Source organism: Dromiciops gliroides, chromosome X (genome assembly GCF_019393635.1).
Source record: "Dromiciops gliroides isolate mDroGli1 chromosome X, mDroGli1.pri, whole genome shotgun sequence".
Classification (NCBI taxonomy): domain Eukaryota; kingdom Metazoa; phylum Chordata; class Mammalia; order Microbiotheria; family Microbiotheriidae; genus Dromiciops; species Dromiciops gliroides.
The window spans coordinates 31,897,317-31,912,274 of NC_057867.1; the positions used below are offsets into that span (position 1 = coordinate 31,897,317).

General features: G+C 44.3%; 1 protein-coding gene across 1 annotated transcript in view; it reads left to right on the top strand.

Annotated features, from left to right (window-relative positions):
* The window catches only part of BCAP31 (B cell receptor associated protein 31), a 33,951-nt gene that overhangs the window by 13,120 nt on the left and 5,873 nt on the right, over positions 1-14,958 (top strand). Inside the window, exon 5 of the mRNA XM_043974287.1 lies at positions 14,763-14,898. Coding sequence (XP_043830222.1) covers positions 14,763-14,898 — 136 coding nt within the window. The remainder of the gene's footprint in view (positions 1-14,762; positions 14,899-14,958) is intronic.

Below are 14,958 nucleotides of genomic sequence, written 5' to 3' on the forward strand. Positions count from 1 at the left end.
GCTCTGCTCTCCGCCAGAGTCCACAGGAAAGAGCATGAGTCAGAGTGCCAGGCTCCCCCTTCTTCCTCCCTGACACCAAAGAAAAGATGCATGGTCTGGCCTTCAGAGACCTTCACCTCATGGCAGAGCTTTTCTATAGTAAGTCTCCGGCAGGTGGCGTCATTCCAATAGTTACAGGATTCTGAAATGGGACTCAGTCTTCCCCCATCCACATTTCCCAGATTCTCACTGAGGTTCATTTATAATCTGGGTTAGGTTGGCCTATAAATCAGTCAGTAGTTGCTGATGCTTTCTTTTACCATTCTTTCATCCCTTCGCTTGGCACTTTAGTTTCTCAGTTTAAAAGTTCTTGCCTGGGGCAGCTAGGTGGCGCAGTGGATAAAGCACTGGCCCTGGATTCAGGAGGACCTGAGTTCAAATCCGGCCTCAGACACTTGGCACTTACTAGCTGTGTGACCCTGGGCAAGTCACTTAACCCTAGTTGCCCAGCAAAAAAAAAAAAAAAAAGTTCTTGCCTAATAAACTTGACTAGAATACCTGCTAGGTTACTTCTAGCTTCCCTACACTTTTACTTACCCCTGCTCTAAGGTCTTACTGTGCCTTAGATTCAAGGTTCTCTTGGGATCTTGTCAGATCGCATGTCTTTACAAGTTTTTTTCTTAGGGCTTCAGTGCTACAGTTTCACCAGTGGGGCTCCTTTCTCAGAATTTTTACCTCCATTGTTGTTCAGGTGTTCATTTTTGTCCGACTCTTTATGACCCCATGGACCCATAGCATGCCAATACTGTCCATGGGGTTTTCTTGGCAAAGATAATGAAGTAGTTTGCCTTCTCCTTTTTCAGTGGATTAAGGCAAACAGGGTTAAGTGATTTGTCCAGGATCACACAGCTATTAAGTGCCTGAGGCCAGATTTGAATCCATGTCTTCCTGATTCCAGTTTCAGCACTATACTAAGCCACCTAGCTGCCTTTTGCCTCCTTCCCCTAACCCCACCCCACTCCCCAATCACAGTAAATACTGGCTAGACCTTTGTAAACCTTTCCCCCAGCTTTTGAAATCTAACTGTCCATTTGATACTCCCCAGTGCTATGCAAGTTTGTCTGCTAGAGGATTTGTAATCACTAATTGCCAGATTTTCTGGAAGAGGGTGTAGTGTATCAATGACTATTGAATCCAGATTTTTGTTAAGAGATGTCTGTCTGTGCTATCTGCCTAGAATCATCCAATTGCCAAGTCTCCTACTTTTATTGACAGTGGCGAATGACTGACCCTTCTTATTGTATGGAAAAGAGGGGAAAGCCGGTTTGGCAAAATTAAACAACACAGGAAAAATTTGTTATTATGTACAATGCTCCATATTCCTTCCCCTACCTGTGCAAAGAACCCCAAAGAAGAGGGTGTAGGTACCTTTTGTCTTTTCTCTAGGGCCAAATTTGGTCAGTTTAATTTCCCAGCATTAAGCTTTTTGATTTTTATATTGTTCTTCCCATTTACATTGTATTCAGTGTATGTATTTCTTTCCTGGTTCTGCTTACTTCACTTTGTATCAGTTTGTATAAGTCTTCCTATGCTCTGTATTCACTAGTATAAACCTTTAAAGGTCTAATCAGAGGTTTGGTTGTTTTCTGGCTAATTCCTTGTTTGTTTTCAAAACTGCATGGATCGTGGCAGCTGGGTGGCACAGTGGATAAAGCACCGGCCCTGGATTCAGGAGGACCTGAGTTCCAATCCAGCCTCAGATACTTGACACTTAACAGCTGTGTGACCCTGGGCAAGTCACTTAACCCTCATTGCCCTGTGGGAGAAAAACTTCATGGACTCTTCTTTCCTTGGAATTTCTGGTAACTTTGTCTATCCACATGAATATAAGAAGGCATGGGGCAAAAAGCCATTCCCCCATAGATAAGGGGTCAAAGGATATGAGCAAAATGTTCTCAAAAGAAGAACTGGAAACTGTTAATCATCTGAAAGAATGCACCAAATCACTAATAAGAGAAATGCACATCAACACAACCCTGAGGTTTCACCTCATACACAGCAAATTGGTAAACATGACAAAAGATGGCAATAGTTAATGCTGGAGAGGATGTAGAAAAATAGGCATACCAGTACATCATTGGTAGAATTGTAGATCAGGATGGCCAATGTGGAAAGCAATTTGCAACTATGAAAATGAAGTGATAAAGAATATATTCTTTGACCCAATGACTCTACTACTAGGTTTGTACGGTCATTGCTTTTTCTTTCTTTTCTTTTTTGTTTTTTGTTTGTTTGTTTTTGCGGGACAATGGGGGTTAAGTGACTTGCCCAAGGTCACACAGCTAGTAAGTGTCAAGTGTCTGAGGCTGGATTTGAACTCAGGTACTCCTGAATCCAGGGCCAGTGCTTTATCCACTGCGCCACCTAGCTGCCCCCGTACGGTCATTGCTAAGAAGAAAAGTCCCATATACACCAAAACATTTATAGCAGGAAAGAATTGGAGAAAAAGTAGATACCCTTTATTTGAGGAAACGGCTGAACAAACCACAGTTTATTTATTCATTACATGAATGTAATGAAATGTTACTGTGTTGTAAGAAATGATGAATACAGAGAAGCACAGACTTGAATGAAAAACTGATGCACAGTGAAGTGCTCAGAGTCAAGAAAACGACATCCACAATGACTACAACAAAATAAATGGAAAGAACAACTACGACTGAATAATCAAAATTAGAAAGAACAAGCGTGTGCCCAAAGAAGAGAGATCGAAGACACACCTGTGGAGAACACTGCAGATATTTGTAGACTTTTTTTGCATTGGCCTGTCTTGCTGCTTATTCTCCTCTTTCTTTAAGAATATTTGTTACATGGAATGGCTCTCTGGGAGGGGAAGGGGAAATTTTGTTAGTATAGGTCTACTTTTCTTTGCTTACACTAGCTGATCGTATCCATAGCCTCACCTGTTATATTTCTTAGTGGCACCCTTTTCTGAGCAAGAAATATAATCTCTTTTTTTTGCTTTGTTTTGTGCAATATCATCTCTTAAAGGAATACATTTCCCGGGTTGAGGTTAACCATGTCAGTTCCTCTCTTGGGGAGCAGGTAGTTCTCCTAGCCACATAATACATTCTCCTAAAAAATGTTCTATTTATGTGTCCCTCCCCCTCCACCTCTTATCTTGTAACAGATAAGTATAATCTAACAAATCAATACATTGGCTAGGCCTGAACACATAGGCCTCATTCTGTCTTCTGTGGAGAGGTATGAGGGACGCCATCAATTTTGGGAAGTCATCATTGGCCTCTGCATTGATCAGGGTTGGGAAGTCTTTGCATTTTTTTCCCCTTTAAATAATTGATCTTCCTTTGCCTATTCCACTCTGCATTAGTTCATTAGAGTCTTCCCAAATTTCTCTGAATTGTTCATATTCATTTCTTAGGGCATAATATTTTTCTTACATTCAGACCACAATTTGTTTAGCCATTTACCAATTCTTTGCTACTACCCAAAGTGCTGCTCTAAATATTTTTGTGTATGCAGGACCTTTCCCTCTGTCTTTGCCGTCCTAGGGGAATATTCCTAGTAATACTATTGCTGTGTCAAAGGGTATGGGATGACTTTTGGAGTATAATTTCACTTTGTGTCCCAGAATTGTTAGACCAATTCACAGTTTTACCAACAGCATATCAATGTCTTCCTGTATCCCCTCCAACTTTTTACCATTTTCATCTTTTGTCTTCTTTGGGACTCTTAGATGTGAAGTAAAAAGTTGTTTGAATTTATATAGGGTATTAGAAATGTCAGCGTAGTTTCTTTCTTAGCTTAAAACTGTACTGACTTTTGTAATACTTGGCATAAATTAAAACAGCTCTTTACTTCACATCCAAGAGTGCCAAAGAAGACAAAAGATGAAAAGCTTTAAGCTTTTTTCACTTAAAACTGCACTAAGATGTTGGAACACCCTGTACTTCTCTTATTGGAGCTTTGAAGCTTTTTTTTTTTATATGATTGTTGATAACTTGGATCTCTTCCCTTGGAGAATTGCGTATTTATGACCTTTGACCACTTATCCACTGAGAATGACTCTTGCTTTTAATATCTCAATTCCCTCTATCTTGGATAGCAGACCTTTAACAGAAAGATTTCTTGCAAAGATTTTTCCCAGTTAGCTGCTTCTTTTCTACCTTCATTGGTTTTCTTTGTGCAGAAAAGTTTTCATTTTTATGTAATGGATACTAGCCATTTTATTATCTATGACTGCCTCTATCCTTTGCTTAAATCCTTCACCTAGCCATATTTGTGCATGGTACCTCGTTGTATTTTCTTTAAAAGGGGCGTGGCTATTAATATCTTTTGTTTTTACATCACTTAGATTTCTCTTCCTCTCTCCCCCCTCCCCCATCTCTCCCCCTTAGTTACACCCATCAAATACCTCTGATAAGGGTTTGGCATCCAAGATATATAGACTGACAGAAATTTATCAACCAAAAGCCAGTAATTAAGTGATCAAAGAGTATGAACAGACAGTTCTAAGAAGAATTGCAAAGTATTAATAGCCATATGAAAGAATTCACCAAATCATTAAGAATTAGAGAAATGCAAATTAAAACAACCCTAAGGTTTTACCTCACACTTCACAAACTGACAAAGATAATAAAAGATGGGAATAATCAGTGTTGTTGTGGGGTATGGAAAGACAGGCACACTAATACATTGTTGGTGGAACTGTGAGATATAACAAGTTTAAAGGGGAAAAAAACTGATCAATACATTGAAAAAAATCTGGCGTATGTAATGTTCCAAACCTTTAAATGGTAAACCTAGCACTAGCGTACCCTCCCTCTCCCCTCAGGAAAAGAGCAGGCAGAGGTATCATATCTCTTCATTGGGGCCAAGATCTTTTTGCAACATTCATCTTCAATTCTTTTGTGGTTCTATTTACTTTGATGTAATAATTAATATTGTTTACCTTGTTCTGCTTACTTCACTTTGTATAAGTTCTTGTAAATCTTTTCATGGTCCTCTGTGTCATCATATTCATCATAGTAATATTCCATTAACATTTCTGTAGGGGCAGTTAGGTGGCGCAGTGGATAGAGCACCGGCCCTGGAGTCAGGAGGACCTGAGTTCAAATCCGGCCTCAGACACTTAACACTCACTAGCTGTGTGACCCTGGGCAAGTCACTTAACCCCAATTGCCTCACCAAAAAAAAAAAAAAAATTAACATTTCTGTAACAGTTTGGTTATCCATTCCCCAGTTGATGAACATCAGCTTTATTTTCCCTTTGCTGTCTCAAAAAGTGCTGCTGTAAATATGTTGGTGTATATAGGTCTTTTTTTTAACAGGGGTGGGGAAAGGGCTTATCAATGACCTTCTTGGTATATAAATGTAGTAGTGGAGTCTCTAGGTGAAAAGGTATGAACAAACTTTATCATTTTATTTGCATGGTTCCAAATTGCTTTCCAAAATGGTTGTATTGATTCACAGTTCCACCTGCAGTGTATTGGTGTGCCTATTTTTCCACATCCCCTCCAACATTGATTTTTGCCATTTTTTGTCATCCATGCCAATTTGCAGGGTCTTATTAGTGATTTGGAGCATTATTTCATGTGGTTGTTAATAGCTTGCAATTCTTCTGCAAACACTTTTTTCATATCCTTTGATCCACTTTTGAAGAATGAAATATTTTTTTAATAAAATAGATTTTTACTGCTATTTTTATTTTGTTTTTTATGTAACCAGGATTTCTCCCAGTATCCCTGCTCTTCTCTATCTTATATAACATAATATTTTTTAATGGAAAAAAAAGTGAGTGAGTGAAGAAGAAAAATAAAACCAGCAAGACAGGTCAATACATCAAAAAAAATCTAAAAATATATGCAGGTGGGCATTCTGCTTCTTCAGAGGAAGAAGAGGTAGGGGATATCTTTTCATATCTCTTCTTTGTAATTTTGCAGCATTCACTTTTTTTTTTTTGCAGCATTCATTTTTGATTGTTTTGTGGTAGTTCTTTCCATTTACTTTGATATAGTCATCGTGTATGTTGTTTTCTTGGCTCTGAATGCTTCACTGTGCCTCAGTTTTTCATGTGTCCTTCTGTGCTTCTCTGTATTCATCGTATTCACGTTTCTTACAACAGTAATATTCCATTACATTCATGTACCACAGTTTGTTCAGCTGTTTCCTCAAATAATGGATTTCTACTTTTTCTCCAGTTCTTTGCTGTTATAAATGTTTTGGTGTATATGGGACCTTTCTTCTTAGCAGTGACCTTCTTTTTGGAGTATAAGCCTAATAGGAGAGTCCCTGGGTCAAAGAATATAGATATACTCTATCACTTCACTTGCATAGTTGCAAATTGCTTTCCAAATTGACCATCCTGATCCACAATTCCACCAATGATGTATTGGTATGCCTATTTTTCTACATCTCTCCAGCATTAACTATTGCCATCTTTTGTCATCTTTACCAATTTACTATATGTGAGGTGAAATCTCAGGGTTGTGTTGAAGTACGTAGTTGGCAGTTATTTTGAGAACGCTTTGTTCATATCCTTTGGCCCACTTACTTATTGGGGGAGTGATTTTTGATCTTATGGATACCTTATGTGAGGAATTACCATTATCTTTATCTGAGAAATTTTACACAATGATTATATTTCCCATTCTCCCACTTCCTTCTTAGCCTAGATACATTAATTTTATTTGTTTGGAAGCTTTTCAGTTTTGGGGTTGTGTTTTGGGGGGGGGGTGAAGCAGTTGGGGTTAAGTGACTTGCCCAGGGTCACACAGCTAGTAAGTGTCAAGTGTCTGAGGCCAGATTTGAACTCAGGTCCTCCTGACTCCAGGGTTGGTGCTGTATCCACTGCGCCACCTGGCTGCCCCAGCTTTTCAGTTTTATGTAATAAAAATGATCTGTTTTATCTTTTATAATTTCCTTTATCCCTTGTTTGAAGACCACATCAGCTACTCATAACTCTGAAAGGCAGATAGCATCTGCTCTTCTAAATTTTTATGGGCTTTAAAAAATACATATTTATCTCAGGTATCCAATTGTAGTTGCTGGTGGTATATGGTGTAAAATCGTGGTTTATACCAAATTTCTATTAGACTGATTTGCAATTTCCCCAGCAGTTTTTGTTAAATTGAGAGGATTTACTTTCTTGGGGACTTCCTTGTGCTGTACCCTTGGGCTTGCTTAATACTAAAGTTTTTGATTTCTTTGAAAGTGAATCTGTGGGGGCGGCTAGGTGGCGCAGTGGAAAGAGCACCAGCCCTGGAGTCAGGAGTACCTGAGTTCAAATCCGGCCTCAGACACTTAACACTTACCAGCTGTGTGACTCTGGGAAAGTCACTTAACCCCAATTGCCTCCCCAAAAAGAAAAAAAAAGAAAGTGAATCTGTGGCCCAGTCTTTGGTATATCCTTTCCTGGGCTGGGTTTGGTCCTTTGGAGTAGGCCTGGATGTGTATAGTAGGATCAGTTAGAGCTAGACAGCTGAGGTTTTTATGTCATTCGTTGCCTTTGGGAGTTTCTCTCTGGAGATAAAAAAATACAAAGGTGGTACCTAGTCTAGGAACTTAAATTCTGCTGGATACAATCAGGTTTGGCTTCAGGTTTCCCTACAAGGTGCCAAGTATACCCAGTAGCTTTGGATCCCATCATTTCTCCTAAGTTTTTGGAATTCAGCCTTTCTACTAGGACAGGGTAGCCCAAAAGTCATGAAGGGGTTTCAATATTTAATAACTTCTTTATTTTTTGTTTTTAATTTACCATACCATCGCATCATATACAGTATATATAGGAAATGAATTTACATTACATGTGAAAAATCAAATCTCATAAATGGTGAAAAATAAAAAATAATTTTCAAAAAAAAGTTATGAAAACATCATAACTTTTGGCCCACCCTGTATATTCCCTAGTTCTTAGGATCCTAGAATAAGAATCATAGTCCCAAGTTACTTCCTCTAATCTCTAGGGATAGACAGTCTGCCCACTTCCTTGTTGCCACCCTCAAATGGCTTTCCTAGTGCTCAAATGCAGATCTGCAACCTGAATGGACTCTAAGCATTAAAAAAATTTTTAAAAAGTCACACCTTTAGTAAGCCCCTTTTCTCTATATAATGCTGTGCTAGGTACCTGAGGATGCCAAGTAGCTGACAATCTATTCAGAACATAAGAAGTATATAAATTACTGTTAAAATGCAAATTATAATGTGGTCCCTTCTTAAGGAGGCCTGCTAAAGGATGGTCAGAAGTGTGGGCCTGAGGGGTAAGTGATTGAAGGCCATGGGCAAAGTCCCCTGTCTGGGCCAGGTGAACTCCTCTGCTGTCCAGTAGGTGGCACTCTGGCAACAAGTTTTGCCTGGATAGTGAAGGTTAGAAAGTCAAGTGTTTTCTCCTCCAAACAAGGAGAAACTGGGTGCTTGAGTGGAAATGAGGGGAGCTTTGGTGAGAAAAAAAAATCTTCAATTTTTGCAGGAGATAGAAGAAAGCTAGGCACAGACCCTAGGTTTGGGGAGAGCAGATTGCAAATGTGTCAAAGAAAAGACAGGGAGGATCCTGTGGCCTAAAATTCCATTAAGAAAGTGGGCCAGGAGGGGTGGGGAGCTCTCAAGAAAGAATGTTTTTTTACATGAAGGAAAGCGATCTCTCTGAAGAGACTGATTTGGATGCACAGGGAAATCATCCAATGTAGATTTTAAAAAGGGATGTACAGAAGATGGCAGCAAGGACAGGCAAGTGAGGAAGGAATACCACAGTGGGGCCTAGTCCTGCGAGAATGGAGTTGAGAGTATAAACTAAAGCTCTCAGGGTGAGCTTAGCCAAAAGTATGGGGAAGGGAACTGGGGAGGTTGTTGGAGTTTTTTAGGGCCATATGGAATAGAATGTTTCTTACAAAATGAAGGGCTTAGGGCAGCTAGGTTGCACAGTGGATAAAGCACGGGCCCAATTCAGGAGGATCTGAGTTCAAATGTGACCTCAGACACTTGACACTTACTAGCTGTGTGACCCTGGGCAAGTCACTTAACCCTCCTTGCCCCACCAAAAAAAAAATTTTAAAAATTAAGGTCTTGGGGCAGCTAGATGGCACAGTGGATAGATCACTGGCCCTGGAGTCAGGAGGACCTGAGTTCAAATCCGGCCTCAGACACTTGCCAACTTACTAGCTATGTGACGCTGGGCAAGTCACTTAACCCCAATTGCCTCACTAAAAAAAAAAAAACAAAAAACAAAATTAAGGTCTTAGACTAGGATTAGGGGTTCTTAACCCAGGGGCTCTAGATTTTCAAATACATTTTCCAAACTGTATTTCAGTCTGTTTATTTTCCTTTGTAACCCTATGTATTTTATACCATGGCCCTGAGAAAGGGTCCCTAGGTTTCACCAACCTGTCTAAAGGAATAGGAGATGAAGAAGAGTAGACTTGGCAGCTAGGTGGCGCAGTAGATAAAGCACCGGCCCTGGATTCAGGAGGACCTGAGTTCAAATCTGGACTCAGACACTTAACACTTACTAGCTGTGTGACCCTGGGCAAGTCACTTAACCCCAATTGCCTCACAAAAAAAAAAGAAGAAGAGTAGACTTAAGGGATGCAAGAGCCCTTTAAATACATAGTGCTGCTGGTTGTCATGGAAGAGGAATTACCACTGTTTGACTTCAGAGGGCAGAGCTTGGAGCAGGGGGTGATAGCTTCAGGTTCATTCAAGCTGTTCCCGAGTGATGGATGCCTCTGGGGGCTGGTGGGTCCCTCCCCTCCCCTCACCGGAGGCTTTTGGCAAAGGCCAGTTTGGTGTGAGTATCGTCTCAGAGACAGGTTGGCTTAGATAACCATCACATTGGGCCATCTTGCTCCAAGTGAGTTAGGACCTCCTGAGGAACAGGGAACCAGCCTTACCTAAGAAAGGAAGCTGCACTCCCCTGCCCCAGTTGGACATAAGCCCTCAGAAGCACAAGAGAGCTAGAAGGGCCTCCATCTAGTCCAGGGCCTCCTAACTTCTTGGGTCACAGACCCCTTTGGCAGGTTGGTGAAGCCTAGGGACCCTTCTTAGAATGTTTTGAAATACATAAAATAAAATACGTAGGATTAAAAAGGAAATGAATTATATTGAAGTTCATGGACCTTGGGTTAAGAACCACTGATCTACTGTAAACCTTTCCGTTTGTAATTTGATATGCAAGGGCCTATGCTTGACAGGGCCTATGCAGTCCTTAACCCTGAAGGAATTTAAAATTTAATAGGAGTGACCCCTATGTAGTCTTAGTAGGAATTATGTTCTTAGGATATAACTAGTATGACCCTTGTATGAATTAAAATGTAAGTGCATGAAGGAGAGAAAGGTACAGGGGTTATGTTTTTCTGAAGAGACAGAAGTTTAACTAAGCCTTGAGTCTCAACCAGTAGGGATTCATTTGGGAGGGTGGTGTTGTAGGTAGAAGACATGCCTGAGCAGAGTGAGGCTTCAGAAGAAGCGGGTGCAGAGTTGGAATGGGCTATTGCAGTAGTTTAGATGAGAATGGGGGGGGGGGGGGCGCTGAGCTAGGGTCCTTATTCATGGGAATGAAGAAGATAAATTCGGGAAGGACTCCAGAACCAGTGGAACTCACCATCTGACTGGATTGGAAGAAAGGAGGACTCTAGGGTGACTGAGATTTGAAGCATGGATGAGCAGGAGAATAGTGGTACCACAGACAGGACCTACGCCAAAGAGGGGAAGGTACAGCGTGGCATGACATGGCGTGGCAGTTCTCCCAGTAGAGACGAGAAAAGCTTTATTCCTCATTCCTCCTGCTTGAAGGCTTTTCTCCCCTTTTCTTCTTTGGAGGAACCTGCTCTTTTATGAAGAGTCCGCTTGGCAGTGACCCCTCACTACTCCCTCCCTTCCCTCTCTGGTTTCACCTTGGTAGCGTACCTGGGGACCTTTTCCCTCATCCTTAATTCCTGGTGCCACCCAGACTAGAATTAAAACCTACTGGAGGCTGTAGGGCATGTCTTCTGCTCTTCATGGTGGTCTTTGACATCCAGCCCAATTTTTTTTCCTGGCTCACAGCCTACAGGCCAACTTTCTGTTGTTGGTTTCTTCCAGTTTGTACATTGGAAAAGGTGGGGCAGCTAGGTGGCGCAGTGGATACAGCACTGGCCCTGGAGTCAGGAGGACCTGGGTTCGAATCCGGCCTCAGATACTTGACACTTACTAGCTGTGTGACCTTGGGCAAGTCACTTAACCCCAACTGCCTCACCAAAAAAAAAAAAGGAAAAGGTGACTATTTTGGGAGACCCCCCCTCCCCACCCATCTGTAAAATGGGGGGCTAGGCTTGAAAACTCCTCCCCAAACAGTGCAGTGGAAGACACTGTGTATGCCCCTCTCCCCGGGGTGTACTGGGGAGTGGAACCTCTGATAAGTTTAAGTGCAGAGGCTGGACAACCAGAAGGGGTAGAAAGATTGACGTGTTTCAGCTGTGCTTGACAGGAAGCTCCAGATTCGAAGGACCAGAGTACATTTCTGGGGAACATAGGGAACAGCCTCTATATAGTGGCATAGAGAAGAGGGGGAGAATGTTTGGGAACCAGAAAGTAGGCCAGTGGGGTTGGACTGACTATAGGAAAAGGAGTCTGCAGAAGTGGGCTGGAGCCCAATTGGGAAGGGCCCAGAGGAGCTTGCATTCTGGCCTGTGGGCACTAGGGAGCCCCTAGGGATCTCTGAGTAGGGGGCTGATGTGATCTGATCTCTGCTTTGGCAGCTATGTGAGGGATGGATTGGAGAGGGGAGAGACTTGGAGGCGGGGCCCCAAAGAGGAAGTGGTTAGTCCAGGTGAGAGGTATGGGGGCCTGCGCCAAAGTGGAGAATTGGTGGTGGGGGTAGATTTGATAAAGCTTGGCAAGTGATTAGATATGGAGGATGCCAAAGAATCAAGAGTCAAGGAAGACTCCTACATTGTAAACCTGCTTAACTAGGTGGTGTCCATAGCAGAAATAGGGAAGTTTGAGGTGCAGATGGGACATCCCAGTAGTGGGATGTAGGACTGGAGTTTAGAAGAGAGATGAAGGTTGCCTGTGTGGGTTTTGGAGTCATCTCCCCACAGAGGTCCATGGGGCTCACCAAGGAGGGAATGAAGAGAAGGTGGCCCAGGAGAGAGCCTTGAAGGGACCCCTGGGGTTGAGGGTGGGTGATGGTTCAGGAAAAGAGACAGATAAGGAACAGTTGGGTAATGGGAGAACCAGGTGACTATGGTTGTGGAAGATGGGGAAGGAAACAGCTAACGGCGTCAGAAGGGATGGCAAAGTCCAAGAGAGAGGACGGAGAAAGGCCACAACATGCTTGAAGGCAGTAGAAATAGGCAGGTTGGGGACAGGAGAGGGCTGGGCAGTCCTCTCTGAGGTTCATAAAGTATTTTTCATGGGCCCAAGCATGGATCCTTGGTAAGATCCAGGGCTCTGTCTTCCTCAGACCAAAAAGAGGTGAGTGGAAGGCTAGGAAGAGGGACTTGGAGGTGGCTGATGATGGTCCTGGTAAAGTGAGAGGCCTCTGGTCAGAAGGCCCCTGACAGGCTGCAGATCATCCTGGTTTGGTAGTTCCTCTGCCTTGGCCCAGAGAGGGACAGGGAAGAGGTTCAGATTGAGGCCTATTCTTCCCCTGCTCCAGTGGTGGCAGGAAGGAGGCCACCACTACCCTGGGTCCAGCCTCTTAACAATGCAGCTTTGGGTACTTACCAGAGTTCTCATTGTTCTCAGCCACTTGTCTGGGAGGGGGAGGGAAGTGCTGTCTCTGCTCACCAGCTTGGGCTCCAAGGTCCTTCAGTGCCCATTGGTTCCCATCTTCGCCACCAGGTGGCACTCTGAAGTCCCTTGCTTCTTCGACAGAGGGGGTGGTCCTCCAGACCTGGCGTCAGCCTCCCTCTGCACTAGAGCCCCAGAGGGCTTTGTGCTGGCAGGAGGGGGGGGGATCTGACTCAGACATGGCTGCCTTGCCAATCCCTGTGGTCCCCATCTATCTCTCGTCTCCACTGCGCCTCCCCGCCCCCCACCCCCCAGTGGTTGGTTCCAGGCTGCCTCTTTGTGTGCAGATGAGACGGTTGGTCGCTGGCTTGGTTGTTCCTGCTTGCTCCTGGGCTGCTCAGCCTGGCCCTTGGTGGAAGGCCTTTGGTGCCGAGGGCCTGGCTGAGGAGGGGTCCTACAGCCTGAGTTAGGGAAATCTGAGCCTTGGGCCACGAGATCCCTGAGACCGCTAATTTTAGAGGGTACATGTCACTGGAAACTCACTGCTCTTGCCAGATGGCAGCAGTCCGGCCAGCCCTGGGCCTGTTCCTGGGGGAGCCCCCTGGTTCTTGTACCCCTGACTTGGATGTGACTGAAGAACTGCTAATGAAATGAAAAAAGGCAAGGGGACAGCCTTCCGTGACCCACCCCCATTTCTCTCTTCCGAGTGCCCATCTTAAAACTGGGCCTGGCAAGGCAAAACCCCGTGAGAGGCCCAGGTGGTACTGGGGGCAGTCTCCAGGCTCTTTATTTTTAAAGGGTTGGTTTGGTTTGGTTTGGTTTTTTCCATTGAAACCACAAGGAAAATGTGAGCATTTGTTTGGGGCAGGGAGAGGTAGGGGAGAGGAGGAGGATGAAGAAGAAAAGAGCAGCAGAGGGCCCAGGTCAGCTGTAGCTCGGGCCCAGGTTTTTTGCCCCCTGCTCTTCCTGTCTCTTCTCTATCCCTTTCTGAGAATGGAGTTGGGAGCTCACTCTCTAGTTCTGTGACTTGTGTGTCCTTGGGCCGGGTTGGGAGGGGGGAAAGAAGTTCTTATACCCTGACAAATCCCTCTCCCCCCAGGGAATAGGGTGGGGCAGGGGTGGGGAAAGCAACAGCTCCCTAAATGAGGTGGGCCAAGAAGTATCTCCCCTGATTTCAGGGGTTTGAGACAAGCAGAGGAGGAGGAGGGTGCAGCCAGGCTAGGCCCTGGACCTCACCTCGGCTCTAGGCCCTGCACTCTTGGAAGGCTGTGTGCAGTTTTGATTATCCTTCCACTCCTGACTGAGGCCCCTTACATTGCTGGCTCAGCTGCTCTGTGTTCACTTCTTCAGGCTAGTCAGAGACCCAATGGCCTGGTTTTCTTTTTCCCCCTTGCTGGGAGCCCTGCCTTGTGTTGTGGCCATTCAAGGTATTACTTAGGAGTTTGGAAAGGGAAGGTAAAGTAGGGTCTAAGGGTCTGTCCTTCCCTCAATTCCTGCCATCTACCACACAATGTGGTTTGCCCTGTGGGAGTTAAGGCAGGATCCTCTCCAGCCCCCATAGGAATGCCTTGCACAACTCTGGCTCCCTGGGCCTTACACTGCCAGGGCCAGGGCCGGGCCTAGCCCTAGGTGATGTAGATAATCAGCAGGTTTGGGCAGTAAGAGCTTCTATTCATCACCTCTCACTTTGGCTTCTCCCTCCCCTTCAAAAAAACAAAAACCAAGAAAAGCCTAAGATCAGGGGGCGAGTTTGATAAGGCATAGCAAGCCTGGTATGCTCTTGGAGACAGCTCTTCAGGTAACTGTACTTGTGATGGGATGGGATCACTTCCCAGCCCTTCAAGGGTGGAGACTGTCTCTCTGTGAGGGCGCTAGGGAGCAGGCTACCTCAGATGTAAGCTATGGTGGATGCCTTGGCAGGGATGCTACAGGAGCCTTCCCCATAACCCAGGAAGTACCGGTCAGGGCTGGAGACGAGCTAAAGGTCATGCCCTCATTCTCCCTTTTGAGCTCCATTTTTTTTTAATACCCTCTTCTTCCTTTTTAAACAATCGCAGCCTGCTCAGACGCCTGGTGACCCTTATCTCCCAGCAGGCCACACTGTTGGCCTCCAATGAGGCCTTCAAAAAACAGGCTGAGGGTGCCAGCGAAGCCGCCAAGAAATACATAGAAGAAAATGACAAGCTGAAGAAGGTGAGTTCTGGCCCCTCCCTTCACCACGTGATGGATGGCCCTGGGGTTCTGCCAGGTGGG